The sequence below is a fragment of the Falco cherrug genome, chromosome Z (assembly GCF_023634085.1).
Source record: "Falco cherrug isolate bFalChe1 chromosome Z, bFalChe1.pri, whole genome shotgun sequence".
In the NCBI taxonomy this organism is placed as follows: Eukaryota; Metazoa; Chordata; class Aves; order Falconiformes; family Falconidae; genus Falco; species Falco cherrug.
Window position 1 is genome coordinate 25,110,233 of NC_073720.1, and position 24,535 is coordinate 25,134,767.

Genomic DNA, 24,535 nt, shown 5'->3' on the forward strand with positions numbered 1-24,535 from the left:
AAGATTAGGATATCTTAGTAGGAGTGATTTTGCATGCAGGAAAGGGACACTGAAGCATTCTCAGGGACCGTCGAGACTTTGTGGTGTGGCTTTAGCAGCCGTGCTGGTTCCGTCAGGCAGCTGTGGCCGTTGTCCCCCCGGACACTGGATCTGATGGGAGAGCAAAATAAAAACGGGCTCCTCTGGGATGGTTTCAGCCGTACCCGGGCACGGTGATGCCCCCGCAGCGTGCCGGCTGTGGCGCTCAGCCGCGCTGGGGGCAGGAGGGCAGGGGGCGGGGGCAGGAGGGCTGGGGGCAGGAGGGCAGGGGGCGGGGCAGGGGGCGGGGGCGGGGGGCAGGAGGACAAGGGCCGGGGGCAGGAGGGCAGGGGGTGGGGGCAGGGGGTGGGGGCGGGCCGCGATTAGCGGTTCGTGGCGGCAGTTGAAAAGGGTGGGGCGGGCCGGCGCGCCGGTAGCGCCGGAAGTAGCGCGGGGCCTGGCGCTGGGGGTGTTGGAGCCGCATCGCCGGCCCAGCCGCTGCTCCGCCGGCAGCCCCCCGGCAGCCCCCCGGCCGCCCCCCGGCCCCCCCGGCCCCCCCGGCGGCGATGGACGCGCGGGCACGCGCGAAGCGCTACGAGAAACTGGCTTTCCTGGGGGAGGGGCAGGTGAGCGGCCGCTGGGGCGTGAGCGGCGGGGCGGGAAGGTGCGTGTGCGGGTCCCGCTCTGCGGCGGGCCGGCGGGCGGCCGTGGTGAGGCCCCTCATGTGCCTGGAGGGGCTGTGGCGGGCGCCCGCGACCCTGGGGCTGCCTGCCGTCGGGCCTGGCCTCGCCTTCCGCAGGCGGCAGCGGTGCCCCGCTGCGAGGCGGGAGGGTGCCGCGGTCGCAGGGCGAGACGGGGGGCGGCTGCGGGGGCGGGTTGCCCCCGCCGGAGGGCAGGCGCCTGGGCCTGAGGGGCTGGGCGCGGGGCCACCGCTGCCGCCGCAGCGTCGGTGCCGCCGGGAGGCCGCGCAGGCAACAGCCCATGCGGCCGGCCTACCCCTCCAGTTACTCGAGCCTCTTTCTCCTTAGTTTGCTACCGTTTTTAAAGCAAGGGACAAGAACAACAACCAAATTGTGGCTATTAAAAAGGTAAGTGTCGCGGATTTTCCATTCTGTGATCAAATGTCTGGTTGCTCTTGACCTCCCTAATGATTTTTTTTACCACGCTAATGGGGTAGTGGGACAATATGTATTTTTTTCTACAGTGTTTTGTTTAAATGATCTGGTTAACCTGTCTTTAATGCTCCCAACTCTCCGCAGTGAGAGACTAGCTTCACTATTACTACACTTTTCAATTTCAGAAGGGTTACCTGGTCTTTAAGTTGAAATTTTGACTATTTCTTAGATTTATTTAAAAAAAACCCCACGTATTTCTAAATTAACACTTTATTATTCATTGATGGTAGCTTTTTTTTTTATGTTACCTCCTGCTGTGTCCCATTTCCTTCAGTCCAGGAATGTTAATCCTGATAAAGTTCTTTAGAACTGATGGTAGTTTTTTGACAACATTTGACAAAAATGACCTTAGATGTGCAACTTACCTGAATACAAATGCTGACAATGTCTGTGTTGTCATAAAGTGTTCCCCTTCACACTATCTGGAAAGATTGCAGGAACTTTTTGTGATAAAAATAGGTGATTAGCTGTGCCTTGTGAGGGATGAAGAATGCACATTACAGTGTTTTGGTGGGGTAAAGAGCCTACTTTACTAGCCAAGCGGAGCCATATCTATAGTAAGTAAACTTGTTCGATACACTAATCCCTTTTAGCATTTTATTTCCTTTCCTGTATGGTTGCTACTAGCAGCAGCTGTTGTGAAAGCATTCTTGTTTTTCACAGAATGGTTAGGGTTGGATGGGGCCTCTGGTGATCATCTAGTCCAACCAGCTGCTAAAATTGGTTCTCCTAGAGCAGGTTGCACAAAATCACACCCAGGCAGGTTTTGAATGTCCCAGAGTCTGAAGGATACTCTGCAACCTCTCTGGGCAGCCTGTTCCAGTGCTCGCTCACCCTCACAGTAAAGAAGTTCTTCCTTATATTTAGATGGAACTTCCTGTGTTGCAGTTTGTGCCCGTTGCCCCTTGTCCTGTTGCTGGGCTCTACTGAAAAGAGCCTGGCCCCAGCCTCTTGACACTCACCCTTAAGATACTTGGAAAGATCCAATTTTCTCCAGGCTAAACAGGCCCAACTCCCCCAGCCTTTCCTCAGAAGGGAGGTGCTCCAGCCACCTCACCATCTCTGTGGCCCTTGCTGGACCCTCTCCAGTAGTTCCCTGTCTCTCTTGAACTGGGAAGCCCACCACCAGCCTCACCAGGGCAGAGCAGAGGGGGAGGATCACCTCCCCGGACCTGCTGGCCACGCTCCTCCTGATCCCCCCAGGATCCCACTGGCCACCTTGGCCACCAGGGCACACTGCTGGCTCATGGGCACCTTGCTGTGCTCCAGCACTCCCAGGTCCTTCTCCGCAGAGCTGCCTTCCAGCAGGTCAGCCCCAGTCTGTGCGGGTGCGTGGGGTTGTCCCTCCCCAGGTGCAGGACCCTACACTTGCCTCTGCTGAACTTCATCAGGTTCCTCTCTGCCCAATTCTCTGGCCTGTCCAGGTCTCGCTGAATGGCAGCGCAGCCTGCTGGGGTATCAGCCCCTGCTCCCAGCTCTGTATCATCAGCAACTTGCTGAGGGGGCACTGTCCCTTCATCCAGCTCATTTATGAGTAATGAGTTGAACAGAACTGGTCCCAGTACTGACCCAGGGGGAACACTGCTGGCTACAGGCCTCCGGCCAGACTCTGATCTCAACCCCCTGTGCTCTGCCATTCAGGCTTCTCAGTCCATCTCACTGCCTGCTCATCTAACCCACACTTCCTAAGCTTACCCATGAAGCTGTGCTGAGGTCAAGGTAGACAACACCCACTGCCCTTGCCTACCCAGCCCAGTCATTCCATCATAGAAGGCTATTAGGTTGGACAGGCACAGTTTCCTTTTGGTGAACCCACACTGACTGTTCCTGATGACCTTCTTTTCCTACACGTGCTTTGAGATGGCCTCCAGCATGAGCTGTTCCCATCACCTTTCGAGGGATGGGGGTGAGGCTGACTGACCTGTAGTTTCCTGGGTCCTCCATCTCGCCCTTCTTGAAGACAGGAGCGACACTGGCTTTCCCCCAGCCCTCAGGTACCTCTCCTGTCTTCCATGACCTTTCAAAGATGATGGAGAGGGGCTTGGCATTAACATCTGCCAGCTCCCTTAGTGCTCAGGGGTGCATCCCATGGGGGCCCATGGATCTGTGGGTGTCAGGTTTGCTTAAGTGATCTCTGACATAGTCCTTTGACCAAGGGGAAGTCTTTCTTTCTCCGACTCCTTCTCCTGCCTCCAGGGTCTGGGATTCCTGAGGGCCGGCCTTGGCAGTGAAGACTGAAGCAAAGAAGACATTCAGTAACTGCCTTCTGTCTGTCCTTTGTCACCAGGGAACCCACCTCATTCAGCAGCGGGCGCATATTTTCCCTAGTCATCCTTTTCCTGCTGATGTGCTTGAAGAAGCCCTTCTTGTTGTCCTTGCTCTGCGCCACTCCCCCACCCCAATTTAATTCCAAATGGACCTTAGCCTTCCTCATTGCCTCCCTGCATGTTCCGACAGCATTCCTAGTTCCTGCCCACTGGCCTGTCCCTTTCTCCACATTCTGTAAACTTCCTTCTTCTGTTTGAGTTTTGCCAGAAGCTCCTTGCTCATCTAGGCAGGTCTTCTGCCCACTTTGCTTGATTTCTTACTCATAGGGGTGCACCAGTCAAGTTTGGAGGAAGTAATGCTTGAATATTAATCGGCTGTCTTGGACCCCCCTACCTTCTAGGACTCTAATCCATGGGATTCCTCCGAGTAGGTCCTTGAAGAGGCCGAAGTTAGCTCTCCTGAAGTCCAAGATTGCAATCCTACTTCTTGTCCTGCATCCTCCATGCAGGACCCTGAACACCACCATCTTGTCGTCACTGCATCCAAGGCCACCCTCAACCTCCGCATCCCCAACCAGTCCTCCTTTCTTTGTGTGTACAAGGTCTAGGAGCACGCCTTGCATCGTTTGCTCCTGCACCACTTGTGTCAAACAGTTATCATCAGCGTACTGCAGGAACCTCCTGAACTATGCGTGCCTAGCTGTGTTGTCTTCCGAGCAGATACTGGGGTGGGTAAAGTCCCCCATGAGAACCAGGGCCTGTGATCATGAGGCTACCCTCAATTTTCTGTAGAGGGCCTCATCAGCTTCCTCTTCCTGATCAGGTGGCCTGTAGCAGACACCCACAACAGTGTCACCCGCATTGGCCTGCCCCTTAATCATTATGCATAAGCGCTTGACTCCTTCTGCATCCACCCCTAGGGAGAGCTCAATACATTCCAGTTGCTTCCTCACATAAAGAGCAACTCAACCACCTCTCCTTGCTGGCCTGTCTTTCCGATAAAGTACATAGCCATTCATGACAGCATTCCGCTCGTGGGAGCTATGCCACCATGTCACTGTAATTGCCATGAGATCGTGGCCCTGCAGCCACGTACAGATTCTTCCCATTTATTCCCCATGTTGCGGGAATTGGTGTGCAGGCATTTGAGAGGTAATGGAGCACATGGGTTTCACAGCAGGCGTGCAGGTGGGTCCACCATAGCCACACACACCCTTGAGGCTGCTGGCCTTCTGATACTCATCTGTGGAGGCAGTTAAGGAACATACATCACTGCTGTGGTTGGCCTGGCTTATTCCCTTGTTGGATGCAACTCTATGAGCATTGCTGCTTTGGACCCCTGCCCCCGAGTCGTTCAATTTACAGCCTGCCTCACCAGGCTGGCCAGCCTGTTGCCAAAGATTCCCTTGCCTTTTCTAGACAGATGGATCCCGTCCCTCCCTAACAGACTGCAGTCAAAGAATGTTCCGTTGTCACAGAAGCCAAACCCCTCACAATGGCACCAGCCATGAAGCCAGAAGTTGATGTGCATTATGTGTCTGTTTCTGGCTGCACCCTTTCCTCTTACTGGTAAAATGGAAGAAAAAGCAGCTTGTGCACCAGAATATTTTATCAGAATATTTTCTTAATTTTTATCACCTGGAAAAATCAATGGTGCAATTCTGGACCTGAAAATTCCAGGGCAATAGATGATTGAGACCGAAGGAGTTTCAGCCAGCCCATGTTTACAGAGTACGTTAATTTTACTAGAATTGTAAGACAACTGTAATTAACGTTGCCCTTGTTTCTCCCTGAGAAGCTTGTTAGTGGCGTAACAGTGGCTACAAAGCAATTTATACTGCCAGTTTGCATTATGTCTGTTTTCAGCACCAAACAGACTTACTTTAAGCTTTTATAAAAACTAATGCTGTAGAGACAATTTTTTTTTAAAAGGGGGAAAAAAACCAACAAAGAAACCTCCAGCCCTAACTAGTGAAGTGTTTCATGGTACTGAAACTCATTCTGTCTTGGAAGGGTAATAGTAAAGAATATATCCCATACTGTTGGGGCAGATGGCTTAACCTCATATAATATGAAACATTTCTTTTCAGATTAAACTGGGACACAGATCAGAAGCTAAAGATGGTGAGTTTTATAACAAATTCATGCTGCAGAATTGTGCTTCATTTGTTTTGGTTTTGTAAATGGGATCGTTAATTTCCCACACCATAATTTGGCTGAGGAAAATGAGTTAAACTCTCAATGTAGGGCTTAGGGGAGAAATACTTCCCAAACCGCAGGGACAGAAAAAAGCAGCAGAGCTATCTGGATGCGTGGTATGTGTCTAAATATGAGTATATAACCACTTAGCTTCTTAATTTCAGTGTGGTACAAACGTGAATATAACACAGAATAATCATCTTCACAGCATGGAGTTCAGAATAAATTTTTGTATTGGTGTATCTCTGTGCCTTAAATATTTAAGGCAGGTGAAAGTATTTATCTCTGTCTTTAGATATTTCCTTTGTTCTATTTTTGTTACTTATTCAGAGACAAAAGTTGATAAAAACAAGGTCTTCCTTGTCTTTTGATCATGTGCTCTGACTAGTCACGTTCCTTTCAGCATGGATATTGCAATAACCCTGGTCTTCTCTTACAGCTAGAATTTTTGTATGTGTGTAGGTTGCCATCATTTAGAGGTCCTGCACGAGGTTACCAATCTTTTCTCTCAACATTTCAATTCCATTCTAAGGGAAGACATTTTGAAACAGAAACTAGAAGTCATCCCAGAGTCTCACAGCTGAGTTGTGATCCACCTGGCTTTCAGTGACTAATGTTCTTTAAGGACAATCATTACTTTGGCCTATACAATGTCTAGCTATAGTTCAAAGATGTTACTAAAAGTAATGGTCATATCTGGTTTCCCTGTGTTATCTGGTAACCTGGCATACTTTTTTTTTTCAATCTAAGGCTTTGCCCACCCAAAAGCAGCCATTGTCATCTTGATTCCAAAATAAGGAAATTAAAGTAGGCAAAGCAGAGGTGTAAGGTAATCCATGTAGCTTTGCTTAAAACTTTGCTAGAGTCTTACATGTTGAATTGGATCCCAGGTTTTGGGAGAACACTTTTTTTCAGCTCATGCATAGCTGAATCTTCCTGTACAACATAACACAGGAGCGTTTGCTTGCCAGTCAGTTTTCATGCAAGCCATACATATCAGCATTTTTGAAGGATGAATTGTTACCCTGAAGGAATCATTGTTTGGTGTGGTACAGGGTACAGTTGGTGTGACTGCCAAAGTGCACCATTACTGCCCATTACCCCTTGGTTTTTCCTTTATGAAATCCGGCTATTAAGGATTCAAGCAAGGATGAGCAGGTTTTGGCCACCGTACCTTTTATGCCACAGCATGAATGTAGAAAAATATGTGTCTTGCCTTATTGACTGATGCTACGTTAAAACAAAAAAAGAGATATATTCATGAGGTTTGTGACTGTGCCTCCCTCTGGAGGTGAGACACATGGAAGAACTGATGTGTGCAAGATGTAACTTATAAAACCAAAGCTTACAATACCCTGAAAGTGTTGTGTTTTTTCCTAGGCTTCTGCTAGAGCTTTCCTTTTTTGCCAGCAGGGGTCCATTTTGCCTCATAATCTAAATCAGATTAATGTGGTGCAGAATATATTTGCTGTGCAAGAAAGTCTATGTCCACTTCTGTTCTGCAGCAATCCACTTATCTGTTGCAATGTACTTGCCATTTTGTAAACTGTTGAGTAGTCAGAAAGTAGTTTTTAGTTGTAAATCATCAGTGAGTAACAGGATGATAGGTTTCTTTGGAGCTAAATCCAAAGTTTAAAATTTTGTTCTGTCTCTCTTTTCCCCACCCCCACCCCCCAATGTAGGAATCAACAGAACAGCCCTCAGGGAGATAAAATTGTTACAGGAGCTAAGCCATCCAAATATTATTGGTGTAAGTAAAAGGAATGATACTTCTAGAATCAGTCCTCAAATACTTTTGATACAGGTTCAGACTGAAATTTAAAATCAGTTGATTCATGGAGATGCTTTTTTTTTTTTTGAGCTATTTTTTGTAGCGCAAAATGGGCAGTGAAACAACTGTTTCAACAAAACACCAATTTCAGTAGACATGGTAATTTCTTTTGTAATTATCTTGCATTTTATCCTGGAGCTATGTGGGTATTAATCATAGAAATTTAGATTACCTGATTTTACATCTCTCTGATAGACTTACAAATGAGTGCAGCGCTGAGTCCTTCACATGGAACTGGTGACAGCCAGAAGCAGGCTTTCATAAGCAATGGAAAGTGAGATTCAGGTGGCTTACTAGTGTTTAGTACTGATACCTAAAACCTCTGTTAGAAGGATTAAAAACCTGTATCTTTTCAGTTGTATTTAGGTGGACTTAGAGCTACAGATACCCAGGTGGAGCTAGAGATATTTTAAATTAGTGAATAGTGATAATTTGAAGGTCTGCCATAAATATTGGACCAAATACGGGTTTTCCAGGTATTTAACTTTTTCAGAGTGGAAATATGGGTCTCTTCCAGATTATGAACTTACTTTCAAAGTGGTTGCTTTAGCTGTTAGAGAATGTACAGAGAAAGACAATTAAAATGGCAAAGGGATGGAGCATCTTTGTTGTGAAAAAGTCTGGGATTCCTTACTCTGGAGACAAGGCTGGGAATGGGGAGGTCTACAGAACTGAGGTAGTAGGTAAAGTGCATGCAGAACAGATACTTGCAAAACTCCAAAGTACTGGAAATAAGAGACGCATTTAAAACATGTTTACTTCGGGGGGTATGGAAATTGTACTACTTGACACAGTGTGTAGAGAATTTTTTTGAATGTGTTGTCACAGGCATTGTAGAAGCAGACAGCAACAGCAGTTCAAAAAGGAATTAGACAAATCTATGATCCGCAAGTCCAGAATCGGGTACTAAAGGCAACAGACAACTCCGCTTAACAGTCCTCATAAAACTGTTGTGGATGTTGGAAGTGTAAGAGGCAAGAATGAGAAAAACTGGCCGAGCCTGTAGGCTCACCTGCATAGTATCTCCTGTTACCATGGTTTCTGCAGAACATGAGCACAGTCACTGCTGTTATGAACTATGCAAATGACTGTCTTGCAACTGGGTAATTCACATGGTCGTCATACTGAGACTGTAAGGAATGAGCAACACTATGGAGAGCATACCTTCCTGATCTTGAAGGTAGAATACCAGGCTAGATGATCTGTTATGTTTAATTATTATCACGCTTGTGTTATCTCAGATTAAAAGCTGATTCTGTCATTACACAGCTGTTTGAATATTTCCCAAAGAGTTTTATTTATCATACAAAACTTGCTACAAAGATGAATGCATGCCTAAGAGTATATTTACAGGGAGGTTAATAAGCCTAACACTTAGAATTTCTGAAGTCTGCATGCTTACAGGAAGGACATACACAGAGATCCATGGCCAAAACTTGGTCTGAGCATCAAGAAAGGGTAGCAGTTTTATAGAACAGCAAAGTCTGGGGAGAGGACAAAGTGTTTTTATTACATTAGATTATCATGTTAGCTACCACAGATAAAGTTAATTCTTTTTTTTTCTTTTCTACCTCCAGGAAGGAAGGGCAGTTGTGCAAAATGTTCTTACCTACTTAATGAGGTGGGGTTTTTTAGAGACTAAGTTAAAAAGCTAAAATGAGTAAGAATTTTTATATTGCAAGTTGAAAAACTTCAAACAAGTTCAGCAAGCTAAAAATCCACATGCAGACTACAATGGTTGCAGAATTTTAGAAAACTGGAAGTATGACGGTATGCTTCAACATAATGTGTTTTGATTTACAGCTCCTAGATGCGTTTGGACACAAGTCCAATATTAGTTTGGTCTTTGATTTTATGGAAACGGATCTAGAGGTAAGGTTTTATTTCAGTGTCTTCAAGTGTTTTTTTTTGAACATCTTATTTTACAAGGCTTTTATTTGCCTATGTTAAAAAGGTGACTTACATTATGTGAGTTGATTAAGCTCATGTCCTAAAAGTAGTTTGAATAATTTGACAATTTTTATGAGTTCTCCACTGATAATGCTTTTACTTTTAAATATTTGTCAGCATGGTCTTCAAGTAACAGATTATGTTTAGTATGTTAGTTTTCTGGAACTCCAGTGTAGAACCTCAGTCACAGATCAGCATCTCAGAGTGCAGTTGCTAAGCATGGTATTGTCAAACAAATTCAAGTGCAATACTAAAGTATATCAAGTGATAAGCTGGTACTGAAATCACATGCACCTGAACCATTCTTTTAAATGTAACAGTGCTAGGTACTTGCATATGACCATCTTACAGTCTTGGAGAATGAAACATCTGTAAGTCAGTTGATCTGACTTAAGTTTGCGGAATTCTTTATGAGAAATTTTGATGCAAGGTACTTGAGTTTGGAAGACTGTCCTAGATGGCAGTTCATGTCAGATCTGTGTAAGCACATGTTATACCTACTCTGGACTGAAATTAATGGGGTTGTTAAGCTAGCTCATTATACATACGCTGTTAAGAACTGGGGCTAGCATTTAAAGTATTAAAAGAAAATGTTGACAGGCTTGCTGAAACCTAGATAAACACAAGATTGAAAAGGTTAGATCATTTTTTTGTTAATGGAAGTTGAAGTCATGAGTAGACTTTAGAGGATTCATTCTGTTTAACCAGTAACTGTGCAACATTTAGAGCTGAAGAAGATATGATGTATGGAGAGGAATTAAATACTCTTGTACTACATAAGGCTGTGGTATGCAGAGCATTTATCTGTATTGTATCACTCAAGCCACCATGTGGGACTGCAGCCTGTTGGATGTGTGCTACACACATTAAATTTTAGGTAGCTTTAGACAGCTATTTTTTAGGTCTCAAACAAATTTTAGGAAAGGGTATTACTGAACTGAACAGTCATATGAAGCAAATTTTGGGGAGTAGTATAGAAAATACTTTCAAACAAGGTGTTTACATATAATCTTAATGTTAAGAGTCAAAGAATGTAGAAAACTTTTAAGTAGATTTGTTAACATATAGCAAAGTGGCCATACCTCCTGCTCTTCGGAAATAGAAAAGGAAACCATTGCTTTTACAAAGGTTAGATGCTTAGGTTGCTCAGAGAAAGAATCAGTAAGTGGGAATGTAATTTCAAGTTTACAGACACATTTATCATTTTTATGTAGTAGTCTTTGTCATGTGTTTGAGTGTCAACCTGGAACTGAGATAGCCTACGTGAACTTTGCATAACTAGCAAATGAGAAAATGAGTGGGAAACAAGAGTTTATTATTCTATCTGGACTACTCATTTCAGTTTCTGATCTCCAGAATAGACCTGTTTTTCTGGGAAAAGGGTGAGAACAGTAGAGAATATGTGACTGCCAATTTGAACTTTGTCTTAAAGAATTAAATAAGTTTTCAGCTGAAATAATGGAAGTCTATCAATCTAACATTTTACAGGTTATTATAAAGGATACTAGCATTGTGTTGACACAATCTCACATCAAGGCGTATATGCTGATGACACTTCAAGGGTTAGAATATTTACATCAGCATTGGATTCTGCACAGGGTAAGCATGTACTAAATTGACAGCCTTTATGCTATAACAAAAGTCATATTCGATAGAGTTTGAGTTTAAAGTCTAAGGAAGATAGTTTTGAAGTTCAGACATTCTTAGTCCGTAAGCATTCATGCTAGCTGTTTTGGAGAGACAGTAACAGTACCAGAAATGTTAAGAATTACTGATGTGGTTATCATTTAGATATTTATATAAAAGTGTCTCAGGTTACATGTGACTTGGATTAGTACTGTGAACTGCCTCTGGCTGGGATGGATTTAACTTTCTTCACAACAGCCCGTATGGTGCTGCATTTTGAATTGGTGCCTAAACCAGTTTTGACAACACACCAGTGTGTTGGCCATTGCTGAACAGTGCTTGGGCACCATCAAGGCTTTCTCTTTTTGCACTCCACTCTGCACCTGCCCCGGTGAGTGGGCTGGGGTGGGCAAGAAGTGGGGAGGGGAAACAGCTGGGACAGCCGACCCAAGCTGGCCAGAGGGATATTGCGAGCCATGTGACACCATGCTCAGCAGTAAAAGCCGGGGAGGGGGGGAAATTTGGGCTTCCAGGGTGGCTCTAGGGACTTGTCTGGGTATTGGTCTGCGTGGAAGGAGTGAATGATTTCCATTGCATTGCTTGTTTGTTTGGGTTTTTCCTCTTTCCTTCACCTGTTAAACTGCCTTTATATAAATGCCTATATATTTATTACATATTCCTGCTTTTGTTGCTGCTTTTCTCCCTCCTGTCCTCCTGAGGGTAGGAGGATGGGATGAGAATGGAGTGAGCAAATGTCTGTGTCCGTGCTTCTTTGCTGGCCAGAGGTCAACACTGTCAATACTGATACTGTATTAAACTGTATCACTTCCATTATTTCTGCAGTCATCTGAAACTTTTGCAAGGTCTTATTTCATATGGTAGCTTACTCAGTTAAATCAGCACTGCTGTTCCTGCAGCAAAGCTAAAAACCTGTAAGGAGATAGGTTTGTTTTAAACTCAGCAGCTTAAATATTATAATATTCAAATGGGTGTGTTTCACGCATTTTCACATATAATGATATACTTTATTTCCTTGGTTTTATCGTTTGGGGTGGTGGTGGGTAGGTTTGTAGGGAGCTTTCTTGGTTTGGGTGTTTTTTAGGATTTTCCTCACAATGTAGGCTTAAGGTAGAATCAAAAGCCTGCATTTTAGAATACTGTATGACACGCCTGCCAGGAGGTTCATTATATGTCTGTTTTTATCAGCACTGGCAAAACTAATTCTTTACTTTCTGAACTGACAGGATCTTAAACCAAATAATTTGTTGTTAGATGAAAACGGCATTTTAAAACTTGCTGACTTCGGCTTGGCAAAATCTTTTGGAAGTCCCAACAGAGTTTATACACATCAGGTAGTAACAAGGTAAGATATTGTGTTTTGTTCCTTACATAGTGATTGTGTAGCTGTTTTGCAGTGTCTTTTGAAACATGTCATGTCAAATCAACATGTTCAAAGTTTGACATCTAGCTCATTTGATAGACCTGTAATGGCAAGAACCTCATAAAGGAAACATGAGAAAGCATTGTTTGGCAAAGTCTCCACAAGAGCTGTTAGAATATGCATCCATAGCTGTTGTTCTGGGGTATGACACTCTTTTGAAACGCCTGGAAATAATATGTATCTGCCTGGCTTTCAGAACAAGACAACTGTTACTTTCTGTTAATCATGAGAGGTAGAATCTTTTTTCTTGTAGCTAACCAGATTACCTATTATGAGACAAAAGCCTGGAACAATTGATTAATAAATATTATTTATGGCATGCTTATTTAAAGTATGCTTTAAAAAGCAGGACTGCAAAATACACAAGGTATTTCCTTTTATCTGCTGTAATGGTAAAACTATTCGGGCAAAGCTGGTTTTTTTTAACACCTTTACTCAAAAGGCAGAAATGCTACAGTAGTTTGAAATGCAGCAGTTGTCAGATCACTACGTTAAACTTGCTAGTTTTTAGGCAGTGGAAGTAGCTGTTTTAAACAACTACTGTCAAGGTCCATTTTGCATAAGACTAGTTTCTATACTTAGGTCTTTTGGTATGGAGATTTTTGGAAGCTGGAAGGAATTCTGTCTGTCTTTAATTTCTGCAACATAAAGTTTAAAGAAAATTTTGGTTTATAACATGCAAACCTGCCTGTTAAATATTTTTTTCCTTTGCACGTCTTCGGTTCTGTTAATCAGCTCAGTTGAAACTGCAGTTAGTTTGTGGTTATATATGAACCTATGGTGAGGAATACATAATTTTTATCAATCTTTCTTAAATGAAGGGTAGAATACAGCTCTTCAGTGTCTGAAAAATACAAGGAGGACACTGCTCTTGCCTGTGTAGTTCTTGCATTGCTACAATGTATAACATTTGACATGAGAAAACCCAGGTGATTTTCCCAAAATGTGTTTTATTTTCAGGTGGTACCGAGCCCCAGAACTATTGTTTGGTGCCAAAATGTATGGTGTTGGTGTTGATATGTGGGCTGTTGGTTGTATTTTAGCTGAATTGCTCCTCAGGGTAAGTCTTCAAATGTAAGCATTTTGTATTTGCTTTTCAGTGCTTTACAGCTTTGTCTGCAGACTTCCTCTCTCCTGTTAACAGCAGCAGGTGAAGGCAATTAAGCTATTTAGGAAAGGAAGAAGATGTGGGTGGAAAAAGCTTCCAAAAGCTTGCTAACTGTAAGGAAAGTGAAGGTTTGGAACAGGCAGAGGTTCCATAAGCGTCACAATCATTGGTAATCAGCTGGGTAAAAAAATTGCAACAAACTGTCACAGTCTTGCCTTGGGGTAGGTTGAGTATATACATAACTCTTCTAGTTTTCTGAGTGTTACCCTTTCGCACAACCTTCCATTAGATTTAATTTGCTACCCTTCTACAAGTGTGACGTCCTAGATACGTATATACTCTGTCCCTTTTACATTGTTCCTCAATAACTGTAAATAATTATCAACAGTGCCTTAATTGTGAGTTTATTTGTAATGAGCAGAAGGCTGATGTTTTTCGAAGCTGTGATTAGTTGACAATATTGGAATGAAGCTGAAGGTTAACAGGTACTCAGATGTAATGTCCTTATGTATGTTTTCCTGAAGTGGACCATTTATTATGCAGCTTTTTGGAGAGGACATGAAAGTGTGAGGTGGGGAGTGGGGGGCACGGGCACAGGAATAGCTGAAAGCATGAAGTAGCCTGCAGTAAATTTTGTCTTCCATGAGTAAGTGGCTTCCTCTTGGTTTTTGCACTGTACTTTAAATGTTTGTGTTGCTCTGTCATGAGCTAGCTTGGGGAATTGGTCTGTGAAAACACCTTGAAAGAAATCTTTTGCCTTGGTTTATCACACAAATAGGTGTTCTGGTACAGTTTGATTGACAGTTTAGAAATTGAAATGTACAGTGGCTGTTTAAGCAGCACTAGTCATGTGTACATAAATATGCATTAGACTGGCTAAAGTTGGATAAACTCAAAGGAGGTCCAAAAGCAAATAAGAAATTGTTGAATTCTGTTGATACTTAGGTTTCTCACAAAGCAGAAAATGTGTTACAATTGTTTTATCACTGTGATAGTTTTAAATGTGTCTGTCCTTTTTCTTCCTGATTGTACTGGGTTGAGGGACAATGCAATTTCTGGGAACTTTACAAAAGCAGTTTGTTATGTTCAAGGGGCTTTCATGACACCAAGTTTTAGTACGCCACCTAGTAGGGATGATCATTATGTCCTACATAGTTAAACAATTTTACCTTGGTCACAAATTCCATTTTTTCTTGCATTGTGTGCCTGATTGCGAGCTACAAGTTGAACTGGGCGAATATCCCCTCTTCTGTCTTATGCTTAGTTTAAATGAGATGTGACATTGATTAGGCAGTTTCTATCCTAGTGGGTCACTACTCTCCCTCATGCTGTGATCTCGTGCCATCAATATAACTGCTGCTTGTATAATTCAGTTACAATTCACATAAATGTTTTGAAAATATATAAAAACCTAATTTCAGGGAGCAAAGGATGGAAAGATCACTGGGACCAGCTGACTTCAAACTGGCAACTGAGATGTAAAAATCTTTCCTAAGTTTAATTATTAATGTGGTGGTGGTTTAATCCTATGTTTACCTCTCTGCTGTCAATTTAGTGATATCAAGCCTGGGTTGCAAGAAGCATTCAGAATCTATTTGAACACCACCAGAAAGCCTCAAATATTCAGTGTACCTCTTGTGAGCAGCTGGTATACAAAGATATTTTACCTTGCAACTACGAGGGATAGCTCAAAGCTCCTCTCTAGACTTGATGTTCAGAAATTAATTCAATGAAATGCTGTTGCCTTCTTCCAGGTTCCTTTTTTGCCTGGAGACTCTGATCTTGACCAGCTGACAAGGATATTTGAAACACTAGGCACTCCAACAGAAGAACAGTGGCCTGTGAGTTCCTTTCTTTAATAGGCTGACATTAGTTTTACTTGATACTCTCTATTTTAGCTTTTGAAATTAAATTAAAGGGTATACCAGAATGGTTGAGTAGATTTTTCAGAAGGCAGCTGCCTGATCTCACGAAGTGGAGGATAAACAACTGAGGTCTATAGTTTCTTTTGACAAATCCGGTCAACATGGCAGTGTTGTTAGCATTAAGCAACAGTAATGAAACTTCTTGGTTTCTTTTCTGTGTGTATCCAGTTTCCCATGTCCATTGTTGTAAATTATTGTTGTCACTTAATGTTTTTGAGATGCTTGATTAATTAGTCTGTTTTAACCTGAAAGGCTTTAATCACTTTCAGAAGTAGAAACACTTCATAGGGACTTCAGTTGGCCTAGTTTGGGGTACAGCAAGAAACACCAGACCCAACAGCTTTAGGGATAAACGGTTTATCTCAGAGTAACAGTACTGTAACAAATATAAACTGGTAGTACACTTATCTCTGAGGTGAGAGTAAATCCAGGCCAGACTTAGTGTCAGGGTGCACAATGACCTACCTAACCATGGTTAGCAGGCAGACTGACAGGAAGCAGGGCATGACTTCTGATGAGTGACCTGGACCAGCTGACAGGCAAGAGGGAGTCCTGAGTTCCCTGATCAGACTGTCCTGTTTTCTAGTTGAGTTGTGGAAACACTGTCTGGACTTGCTAACCAGTTACCACATCCCACCTCTGCTCTCCCTCTGTGCCAGTTCCCTTTGTGAATGGTGCTCGAATGCTACCTTAAGTAGTGCAAAAATACCGAGTGGAGCTATAGCCATAGAAGACAAGTGGTCACCATATGGAGGAGACACGTTATAAGGCAATATTAGTCCCACATTTCCCCTTCTGACTGTGTGGGGGAAAGAGCAGTTGTCTTGCCATGGCAGCATGAGCCCGAGAGTGATGTTGACACTACCCACCTCACCTGGGAGCGTCAGGTGTGGAGAGTAGTCTGGTCATGGAGTGATGAAGGGTTAAATTGAGAAAAGACTTTCAATAAGGTGGTGTGCCAAGAAACCATCAGAACAGTGTGAGACAAAAGCCAAGTAAAAGTCTTCTAATATGACAACTAGAACCAGTAAGAAGCCACTCAAAATAATAACAACTAGGTAAAGAAGTAGAATATTCCATGTCCACCTAACGGTGGGAGGCTATCCTAAAAGGGATTCCTGCCAACTATGTTTGATTTCCTTAGTTTGGGCTTGTTTGTTGGTTTGCTTTTTTAAACCTGGTACCACAGCTATTAAAGTTTGTTGTGCTTGCTTCTTTCCCAGTTTCAGTAGTTGGTGCAAGTCTCCATGTTGCAAAAACCATTCAGTTAGGGAAAGTTCATACTGATAAAGGTGTGGATGATATGGTGGGTTTGGGAAGTGAAGTAGGAGAGGGACTTGGAGATGTGGTAGTGATATTACATTTAAGAGAGCTATCAGGGCATTAGCCAAAGGCGTATGGAGTTCACAGAGTGAGAAAATATAAAAGCCATGCTACAAAAGGGTTAACATAGGTATCCAGCATGATGATTGTTGGTCCGCTGATGTGCTGGTCCCTTAACTGATACAGAGGTATCTCCCATTTGAATTGCTTATGATCCCACAGCTAACTGTGACATTCTGCTCTTGGGTTATAGAGGTATAAGATGGTCTCAAAGGAGGATTCCATACCGGGGATCTGTGGGGTTTCCCCCTACCAGTGTTAAAGTATCCAGGTTCCCTAAGCCAGGTCTTCCCATCTGTCAGTTTGAATACATCCAGTTCGCTACATTTGAAGACTTATTTCAGAGTGTGCTGCAATCTGGGCTAAAGCTTTAACAGTGGATTAACTCCAGTACTCATGCAACCAGTGTGCTACAATGGTGGTTCTACATTCCAGGTTGCAGGTTTGGACTAAGATTTCCTCAGTCTCATCTGCTACTACTGGGCTGCTATCAGCTTATCATGGGTGTCAGTGTCCACTCTCACTTCGACCTCTCTGCAGCAGTAGCATGTGCTCAGTCATTCCATCTAGCCTCAGCCATGGTGGAGTGAGCAGAATGGGATCAACATGACCCACAGCCAATGTGTGCCAATATCTTCCTAAAGAAAGTGGCCTCTAACTTCTGCAGTAAGAATGTGGAAGGAGCATGCTGTCTAAGAGGGAAGGCCACTAAGTGTGCCTAGAAGAACAGCCCAGGGGTCAGACAGCATGGGCAAAGGACTGAATGGCTAAACAAAGGGCCAGGAGTTCTACCCGTTTGAGTAGTACCATGGCAGTTGGCCATAATGATTTGGCAGTCAGTGGTATAGATAGGGGTGTTGTACCCAAACCAGTCATTGCGGCAAAGGATGGCTGAGCCATCAGTAAACCAGGCAGCCTCCTGTGGGATGGTGGAAGGAGGGACTCAAGTAATGGGCAAATCTGAGTGATTGTTGGTAGCTAAAGGAATGGGAAGGGCAAGGTGGGTGAGAATGCAATGGTTGGGGCGTGAAGTTTGGGTTCCCATCAGTGATGACAAGGGATACCAAGAACCCTGTGTTGAGTGGCACTGGATTGAGTTCATCCTTCAGGGAAAGGAATGTTGTGAAGGATGTCGTGAAGCATAGGATGTCAAAACCCAAGTGTAAGGGGATGATCCCGGGGTTTGTCAATGTCAGAAGAGGTAGCAAGTAAAGCATGCTGCTGTTCACAGTATGAGGCTTGTGCACCTTGCTACCCCTTGCTACCAAAATGTTTTGGGGTATCGTCCTTAGAACTTCTTTCCTGGAGCAGTACCCACCAGGGATCGTTTCCACTCTACTGGATCCTGAGTTCAAATCTGCCAGTAATGGTGGTGGATCCTAAATATTGATACTTTTGAATACTTTTTAGGAGAAGGGTTAAGGCCTGTTGATGATTTGTGTTACAGTCCCAAGTGAAATGTTTTTGCAGCAAGGAATACAGAGAATGGACTAGATGACTAAAACCAGGGATGTGGGCATGCTGTAATTTATAAAGTGCCTAAAATCTCTGGAGGTCATGTTTGGAGGAGGTAGTAGGTAAAGGTAAAACACATTGCAAGACTACTTCAGGAATACTTTTGGTACTGGCACAGGAGGAGATTGGTACGTTCTGGGCAGGGCCCTGCCATTTACAGGGAGGAACAGAAAGATCCCAGTGGTTTTTCAGGGCTGAAACTAAGAGTGTATTATCTTCTGCAACAGGTGGATCTGTAGGTCTGCCCAGGGTAATGTCATTGGTATACTGCTGGCAGGGGAAATAAGGAGTGGAAGAAATTTCAGCTAAGGTTAAGAGACCATGAGTAAGGGTATGACTATGGTGATTATGTTGAGGTAAATGAATGAAGGTGTACTTCATTTATCTTGTACATTTATCTTGAGGTAAATGAGTGAAGAATGCAAGTCCATTTAAAAGAGTTGGGAAGATAGCAGAACAGGCACAGTAGAAACTTAGTAGCAGGGACGATGGTGGGGGCTGGCTGCTGTACCTGTAAGGCAAGCACCTATTGGCATTGGATGTCCTGAGAGTGGACCCTTTTCAAGTAGTAGACACTACTGTGTCTCACTGGGATATGATAGGTCTTCATCTGCCACAGGGCCTACATATAAAGCATGACCGATAACCAACCTAGCTATGCTCAGTTCTGAATCTGTGAGACTGGCCAGGGAATTGTAAGTGTCCTCAGTCATCTCGGAGTACCTCTCTTTGAGCATAAGCTGTTGATGCCCAGAAGATGGAATCTGTGTTTTCTGGTGGAAACTGTAGCCAGATTCCAGACTCCAAAGTGAGGATCTAGGCTTCTGATTCTGAAATTTGGATGGCATCCCCACCACTCTCCTCATATTTGCAAGTCGGGCTAATCCACAGTAACAGATCTGCGATAGCACTTGCTTAGTTTGGCTACATGTATGTTTGTGAAGGGTCATGTAGAGATACTTGCAGTGCCTCCATTAGCATCCTACTCAGTTTCAATAATTGATGCAACTTGAAGGTCTGGTGGGGCTTCAGGAATTTGATATTTGATATGCCATTGTTTGAATCCAAACTGAACCAATTATTTCCTTCCCAGTAGTCTTGGTCAATATATAAAGCTTTATATATGTTCCTTGCAGAAACTCCCTTTTCTGTAGCTTCCAGCTGCCAGTCCAATTTTTCTTGGGCGGGTGCTGCCACTGGGGGGAACCAGGAGGCACTCTTAATTTCTTAACATGAGCCTGCATGCTTTTAGCGCAGCAGTGGTGACAATCTCCAAAGTAGGCTGAGTATCCTGCTGGGCTTTTTGCAGGGAGACAGCTCATGCTTTGGCTGCGGCCAAATAGTGCTCACTATTTCTGAGACAGTGAGCAAAGGGGAACAGGCAGAGTAACTGCCTCTTCATGGTTAATTCGCTAATACTGGGCTAAACTTCATGTCAGGGTGCACAATGAGCAGGGTGATAGGAAGCAGGGCGTGGCTCCTTTGGACCAGCTGATGGGCACATGGTGTCCAGAACTCCCTGATCAGACTGTCCTCTTCTGTAGTGGAGTTGTGGAAGCACTTGCTGGGCTTGTTAACCAGTTACCGCATCGCACCTCTGATCCCTCTCCGTGCCACTTTTCCTTTGTGGCAATGGTACTTGAATGCGATGGTACACAATCACCAAGTGGAACGATAGCTGTACCGAGAAGAACTGTATGAGACGCTACTAGCCCCACACAATCTTGTTGTTGCTCTGGGATTCTAAGTGAAATGCATGGAGATTTTTGCAGTGACATTTCTGCTTTCTTTGGCGAGGAAGAGGGAAGATATACTTGGAGAAAAGAGAGACTACAAGATTTGCTAGCATGACAGATTATGCATTCGCAAATTAATATGCAAATCTATGCATTTCAAGAATTGAAGTCTTTACTGTCAGGGCTGTAATTGATTGAGCACATTTTCACTTCATTGTTAGTATTTTATTTTGCTTGGATAATCTTACTGAAGTGTGATGACTAGAGGTTTAAAATAATTAAAATCTGTTTAGATAATTGTCTGTTACAAGATCATTTTTATCACAGGATTTGAATACAATGGGATTGATTTCATACCTTCAGGAGAAAAAATGCGATTCATGTGTTATTTTTAACTGATTGGCATATATTTCCTTCCCTCCTCCTACTCCCCAGAAAAAAGTTTCAGTTGTGCATTTCAAAAGTATCTCAAAATGCTCAGGATGATCAGCTAGCTTTGAGGAAGTTGAGACTGCGTGTTATTAACTTGGAGAAAATGCAGACTGGCTGTTTTGTGAATCTTGTCTCTTCCACCATGTCAGTTCACAAAAAAAAAAAGTTATACTTCATCTGTCTGTACCCACTCTACTACCACTTTTCCCTTTTGGACTGGTCACCACTAAAGCTAGGGAAAGACAGATCACTTGGAAAGGGCAAGTGTGAGACAACATTTACTAAAAAAACCCAAATATTTATGACCTACTATTCCTACACTACTTTTACTTTGGTGACCAAGTATTAGCAAGGTGTTTTGAAAGATAATTTATATCTGCTAAAAGCCATATGAAATTCCCTTTCTGTGAAAAGTGGAACTTTTTCTAACTTGAAAAACCTGCATTCCATTTTTGGTCTTAATAGGGGATGACAAGTCTTCCGGATTATGTCACATTTAAGTCTTTTCCGGGAATGCCACTTCAACATATCTTCAGTGCAGCTGGTGATGATTTGCTAAGTCTTCTGCAAGGCTTATTCACATTTAATCCTTGCACTAGAGTTACAGCTACTCAGGTATAGTACACTTGCATTATGTCCAAATGTTCATTAACCTACTGTTAATAGCAGATAAATGTGCTTTGAAGCCAGTAATACAGGTTTGAAATGAAACGTCATATAACAGAAATGCTAGCAACGTTATTTCCAGTGTTTTATGGAGAGAACTCTCTAAAAGGCGTGAATAATGCTGACTGATCATCTTCATCCCCAATGTAGAGCAAACGTAGAAAATGAAAAGGTGTATGAGTCATGGCCATCAGACAGCCGTTACATTGACATCCCAAACGCAATCACCTAAAGCTTGAAGCTGAAGTCTTAACATTGCATATCTTATTCCCTGGGTTTGAAAGAAATTCTGTGGTGATTTAAACCAGCATTCTGATCTGAATATCCTTTTCTATTATATTTGGGTGAAACTGATCTCAGTTTTAGTACTACTTGATGGGGAGAAATGAAGGATTTTGAATGAAAATCTTGCAAAATATTCTCGTTCAGAATAATGATTTCTGCTGTGAGGAAGACATAGCAGCTGACAGTTTCAAAACTTTCTATCGCCTTACACTGTGAGCAAAGCATGAAACAGAGCTGTCCCCTTAAGGCCAAGATTCCCTCATTGCTTCTTGGACAAGGCAGATTCCAATCCAGGGAGTTAGTGCATGTGTGTCTTTTTACTAGAGGATCTTTTCAGAGCGCATTCAGGATTTTTTTGGTCACCATATTCAAGAATTTTCAATATAAGATTCCAAATAACTAGTTCTGCTGTACTTCTGACACTTCTGTACTAGCTCGGAAGTATGAAGTCATTTTAGAAGTCATATTGTAGGGTGGTGACTTGAATTTTGAATATATATGATTTTTCTGGTCTTAATGTTTTTGTTGACAATGCCACAGTTTAAGGCAGAAAACAACTTGCACTTACTGTATTGGCTTGATTTATAGCTAGCATTGAATACCATGTAACTGACATTAGTAGGAGTAATGGTTTACCTAAGAGACAGCTTTTCCTCAACTACAGTTTATAGAAGCTGTGGAATTCCTAAAAATTAAAACAGACCATGTCATTCCACTGCATGAAATTAACCCTGCTCATTTGTTTTCAACTTCTGCTCTAATTCAAACTGTGTTTTTCTCACAGTTTGTAGTGTAGAAGCAGCACAGTTAAAGAATTTTGGGGGAAAGACGTGTCTTAAAAGCTAGCAAAACAGCTGGTGTCCAAGGTTTGGATCTGATCAAGCAAGGCTTTGGATACATTCTTACTATGTGGTTTTATTCCTACTTTTTTTTTTTGTATCCTCTTGTCTCATCTTTCTGTTAAGAATGTAAACTCTTCAGAGCTAGAAAATTGCTGTTTTGTACAAAATGTCCTGCATTGTGGTCTAGGGTTTTTTAACTAGCACTCAAGCAGTCTAACAAAATAACAGTACACAATTATCTCTTTCCTGACAAATCAAAGTGCTGCAGATACTCATTGAGAACACAAAATCTTGATTGGCCTGAAGGCCATCTTCTGGTATAAAAGTGTCCAAGTAGTTTTGGAGTTCCAATTGCAAGTTCTTATTGCATTATATCCTCTTTATATGTGTTCTGACACTTTACAATAATTACTTGGTTATTTTTTTTGCCATTATCATTAAGGCATTGAAACAGAAGTATTTCAGTAACCGACCAGGACCCACTCCAGGAAATCAGCTGCCAAGACCCAACTGTCCTGCAGAAGCTATAAAGGAAGAACAAAGCAAACTTTCAAATTTAAAAAGAAAAAAAAAAGAAGGAATAGTTCAAGGTAACTTCTGAATCTTTTCACCTGTTTTGAAACAAGAACTACATGCTCAGGGAGAATGTAATTCAGTGGTTGAGAATTTCATTTGACATCCTTATGTGGCATTATACCATCTAAAGTGAAAATCTGAATATTGGTTTGGAAGAACAATCCTACAGTCTTTGTTTAAATGAAATTTGAAGTACAGCATATTTTTATTGCTATTGAAGGTAGAAATGTGCAAAAGTAATTTCAAAATAAGTTGCATCTCCTGAAGTTCTTAGGCTGACCTATGCTTGCATCCAGCACACGACTTTCTCCTTCCCTTAGCCCTGTTGAGGTAGCACTCTGGAACTTAGTAGAATAGACTGAGTGATTAGTGATGTGTACTCTCGTACAAAATGTTGGCACTGGGGTCTAGCTGTCAGAAGAAAAAATTTATGCCATCCACTTAAGTGCTGCTTTTCCATAAGAACAAAACCTTGTAGCCTGTGGGGAGTGTTCCCCAAACTTAGATGTGCAGCAGCTGTACTTCTCAAAAAACAGCCTCTTTATTGTTACGGGAAAACTATCACTGATGGATGACTGCCTGTGGAAAGTATTAAGCATGCACCGTTTCTAGCTATTGCTGCCACTTATTTCTGATCAGTGAGGTATGTGGAGACACTGATGTTATGATAACATCATTGTCCATCTTCTCCACTCTGGCAAACTTATCAAAAGCAGCACGGCTTCCCCAGAACACCAATTCCTAGTCCTATTAACCTGCATTTCTATGGAGCCGTAGGTTTGCAAAACAAGAGTATAAAAGGTACCACACTAAGCTTTTTGCTGACTTGACACAGTATAAAGAATCTATCAAATTACTTTTGCTGCAGCAAACATTAAGCATCTTGGAGTAGATGTATCTCAAGAACGGTATCAAACAAATAGTAAAACCCTGAGGAGGGGGCTGGACCCCTTCAGTAACAATGTGATTTACACTTTCCAGGATTACCAAAAAAATTGATTTTTTGATTGCTGTGGATGAAAATAAGTGAAAATGGCCCGAGTCCCAACCACTGAAAAAAACGCTGTAATAGTTACTGGATGGCTACTTTGTAAGAAATACGTATTTCACATATGAAAATAATATTTTTCTGGACTGGAGATTTAATTAACTTACCTCTCTTTATTTCAAAAAAAAAGTCTTAAATAAACGAGAAGATTCCTTTCTCTGGTTTGCTGTCTTGTTACTTTGACTTGTGCTTTGAGGTAGTAACTGTAAAACTGCTTGCTGGCTACAGATTTACATACAGCACAAAGCTACTTCAAATTAGTGTATCATGCTATCCTGTACAGATGAACACCCTCGGGACAAATAACACCCTTCTCACCTGAAGCCTCAATGTACATGTGATTGTCTGCTAGCCCTATAATGTTGATATGGAGAAATAGTGTGAAATGGGGACACTGGACATCGATTGTGATTGTATATGTCTGCTCAAGGAATGTGGGTATGGTGACTGGTCATGGGTGCGGTGTCTGGTCACATAGCCACACAGCTCTGAGGGGACACCTCTAACAAAGG

General features: G+C 42.7%; 1 protein-coding gene across 7 annotated transcripts; it reads left to right on the forward strand.

Moving 5' to 3' along the window:
- Positions 1 to 482: 482 nt before the first annotated feature.
- Positions 483 to 24,180, forward strand: CDK7 (cyclin dependent kinase 7). 7 transcript variants are annotated; one of them, XM_055699109.1, is made up of 13 exons: positions 485 to 539; positions 572 to 644; positions 1,047 to 1,106; positions 5,551 to 5,584; positions 7,342 to 7,409; positions 9,294 to 9,362; positions 10,929 to 11,039; positions 12,311 to 12,429; positions 13,468 to 13,567; positions 15,370 to 15,456; positions 21,072 to 21,221; positions 22,842 to 22,989; positions 23,957 to 24,180. In XM_055699109.1, exons 2-13 carry the CDS (start codon positions 585 to 587, stop codon positions 23,980 to 23,982), a joined length of 1,032 nt encoding a protein of 343 aa, XP_055555084.1. In that variant the 5' UTR covers positions 485 to 539; positions 572 to 584; the 3' UTR covers positions 23,983 to 24,180. The 7 variants fall into 7 exon arrangements, with proteins under 7 accessions (XP_055555087.1, XP_055555084.1, XP_055555086.1 ...); XM_055699112.1 differs by lacking the exon at positions 21,072 to 21,221 and having other exon boundaries at positions 483 to 539; XM_055699111.1 differs by lacking the exon at positions 15,370 to 15,456 and having other exon boundaries at positions 488 to 539.
- Positions 24,181 to 24,535: the final 355 nt, after the last annotated feature.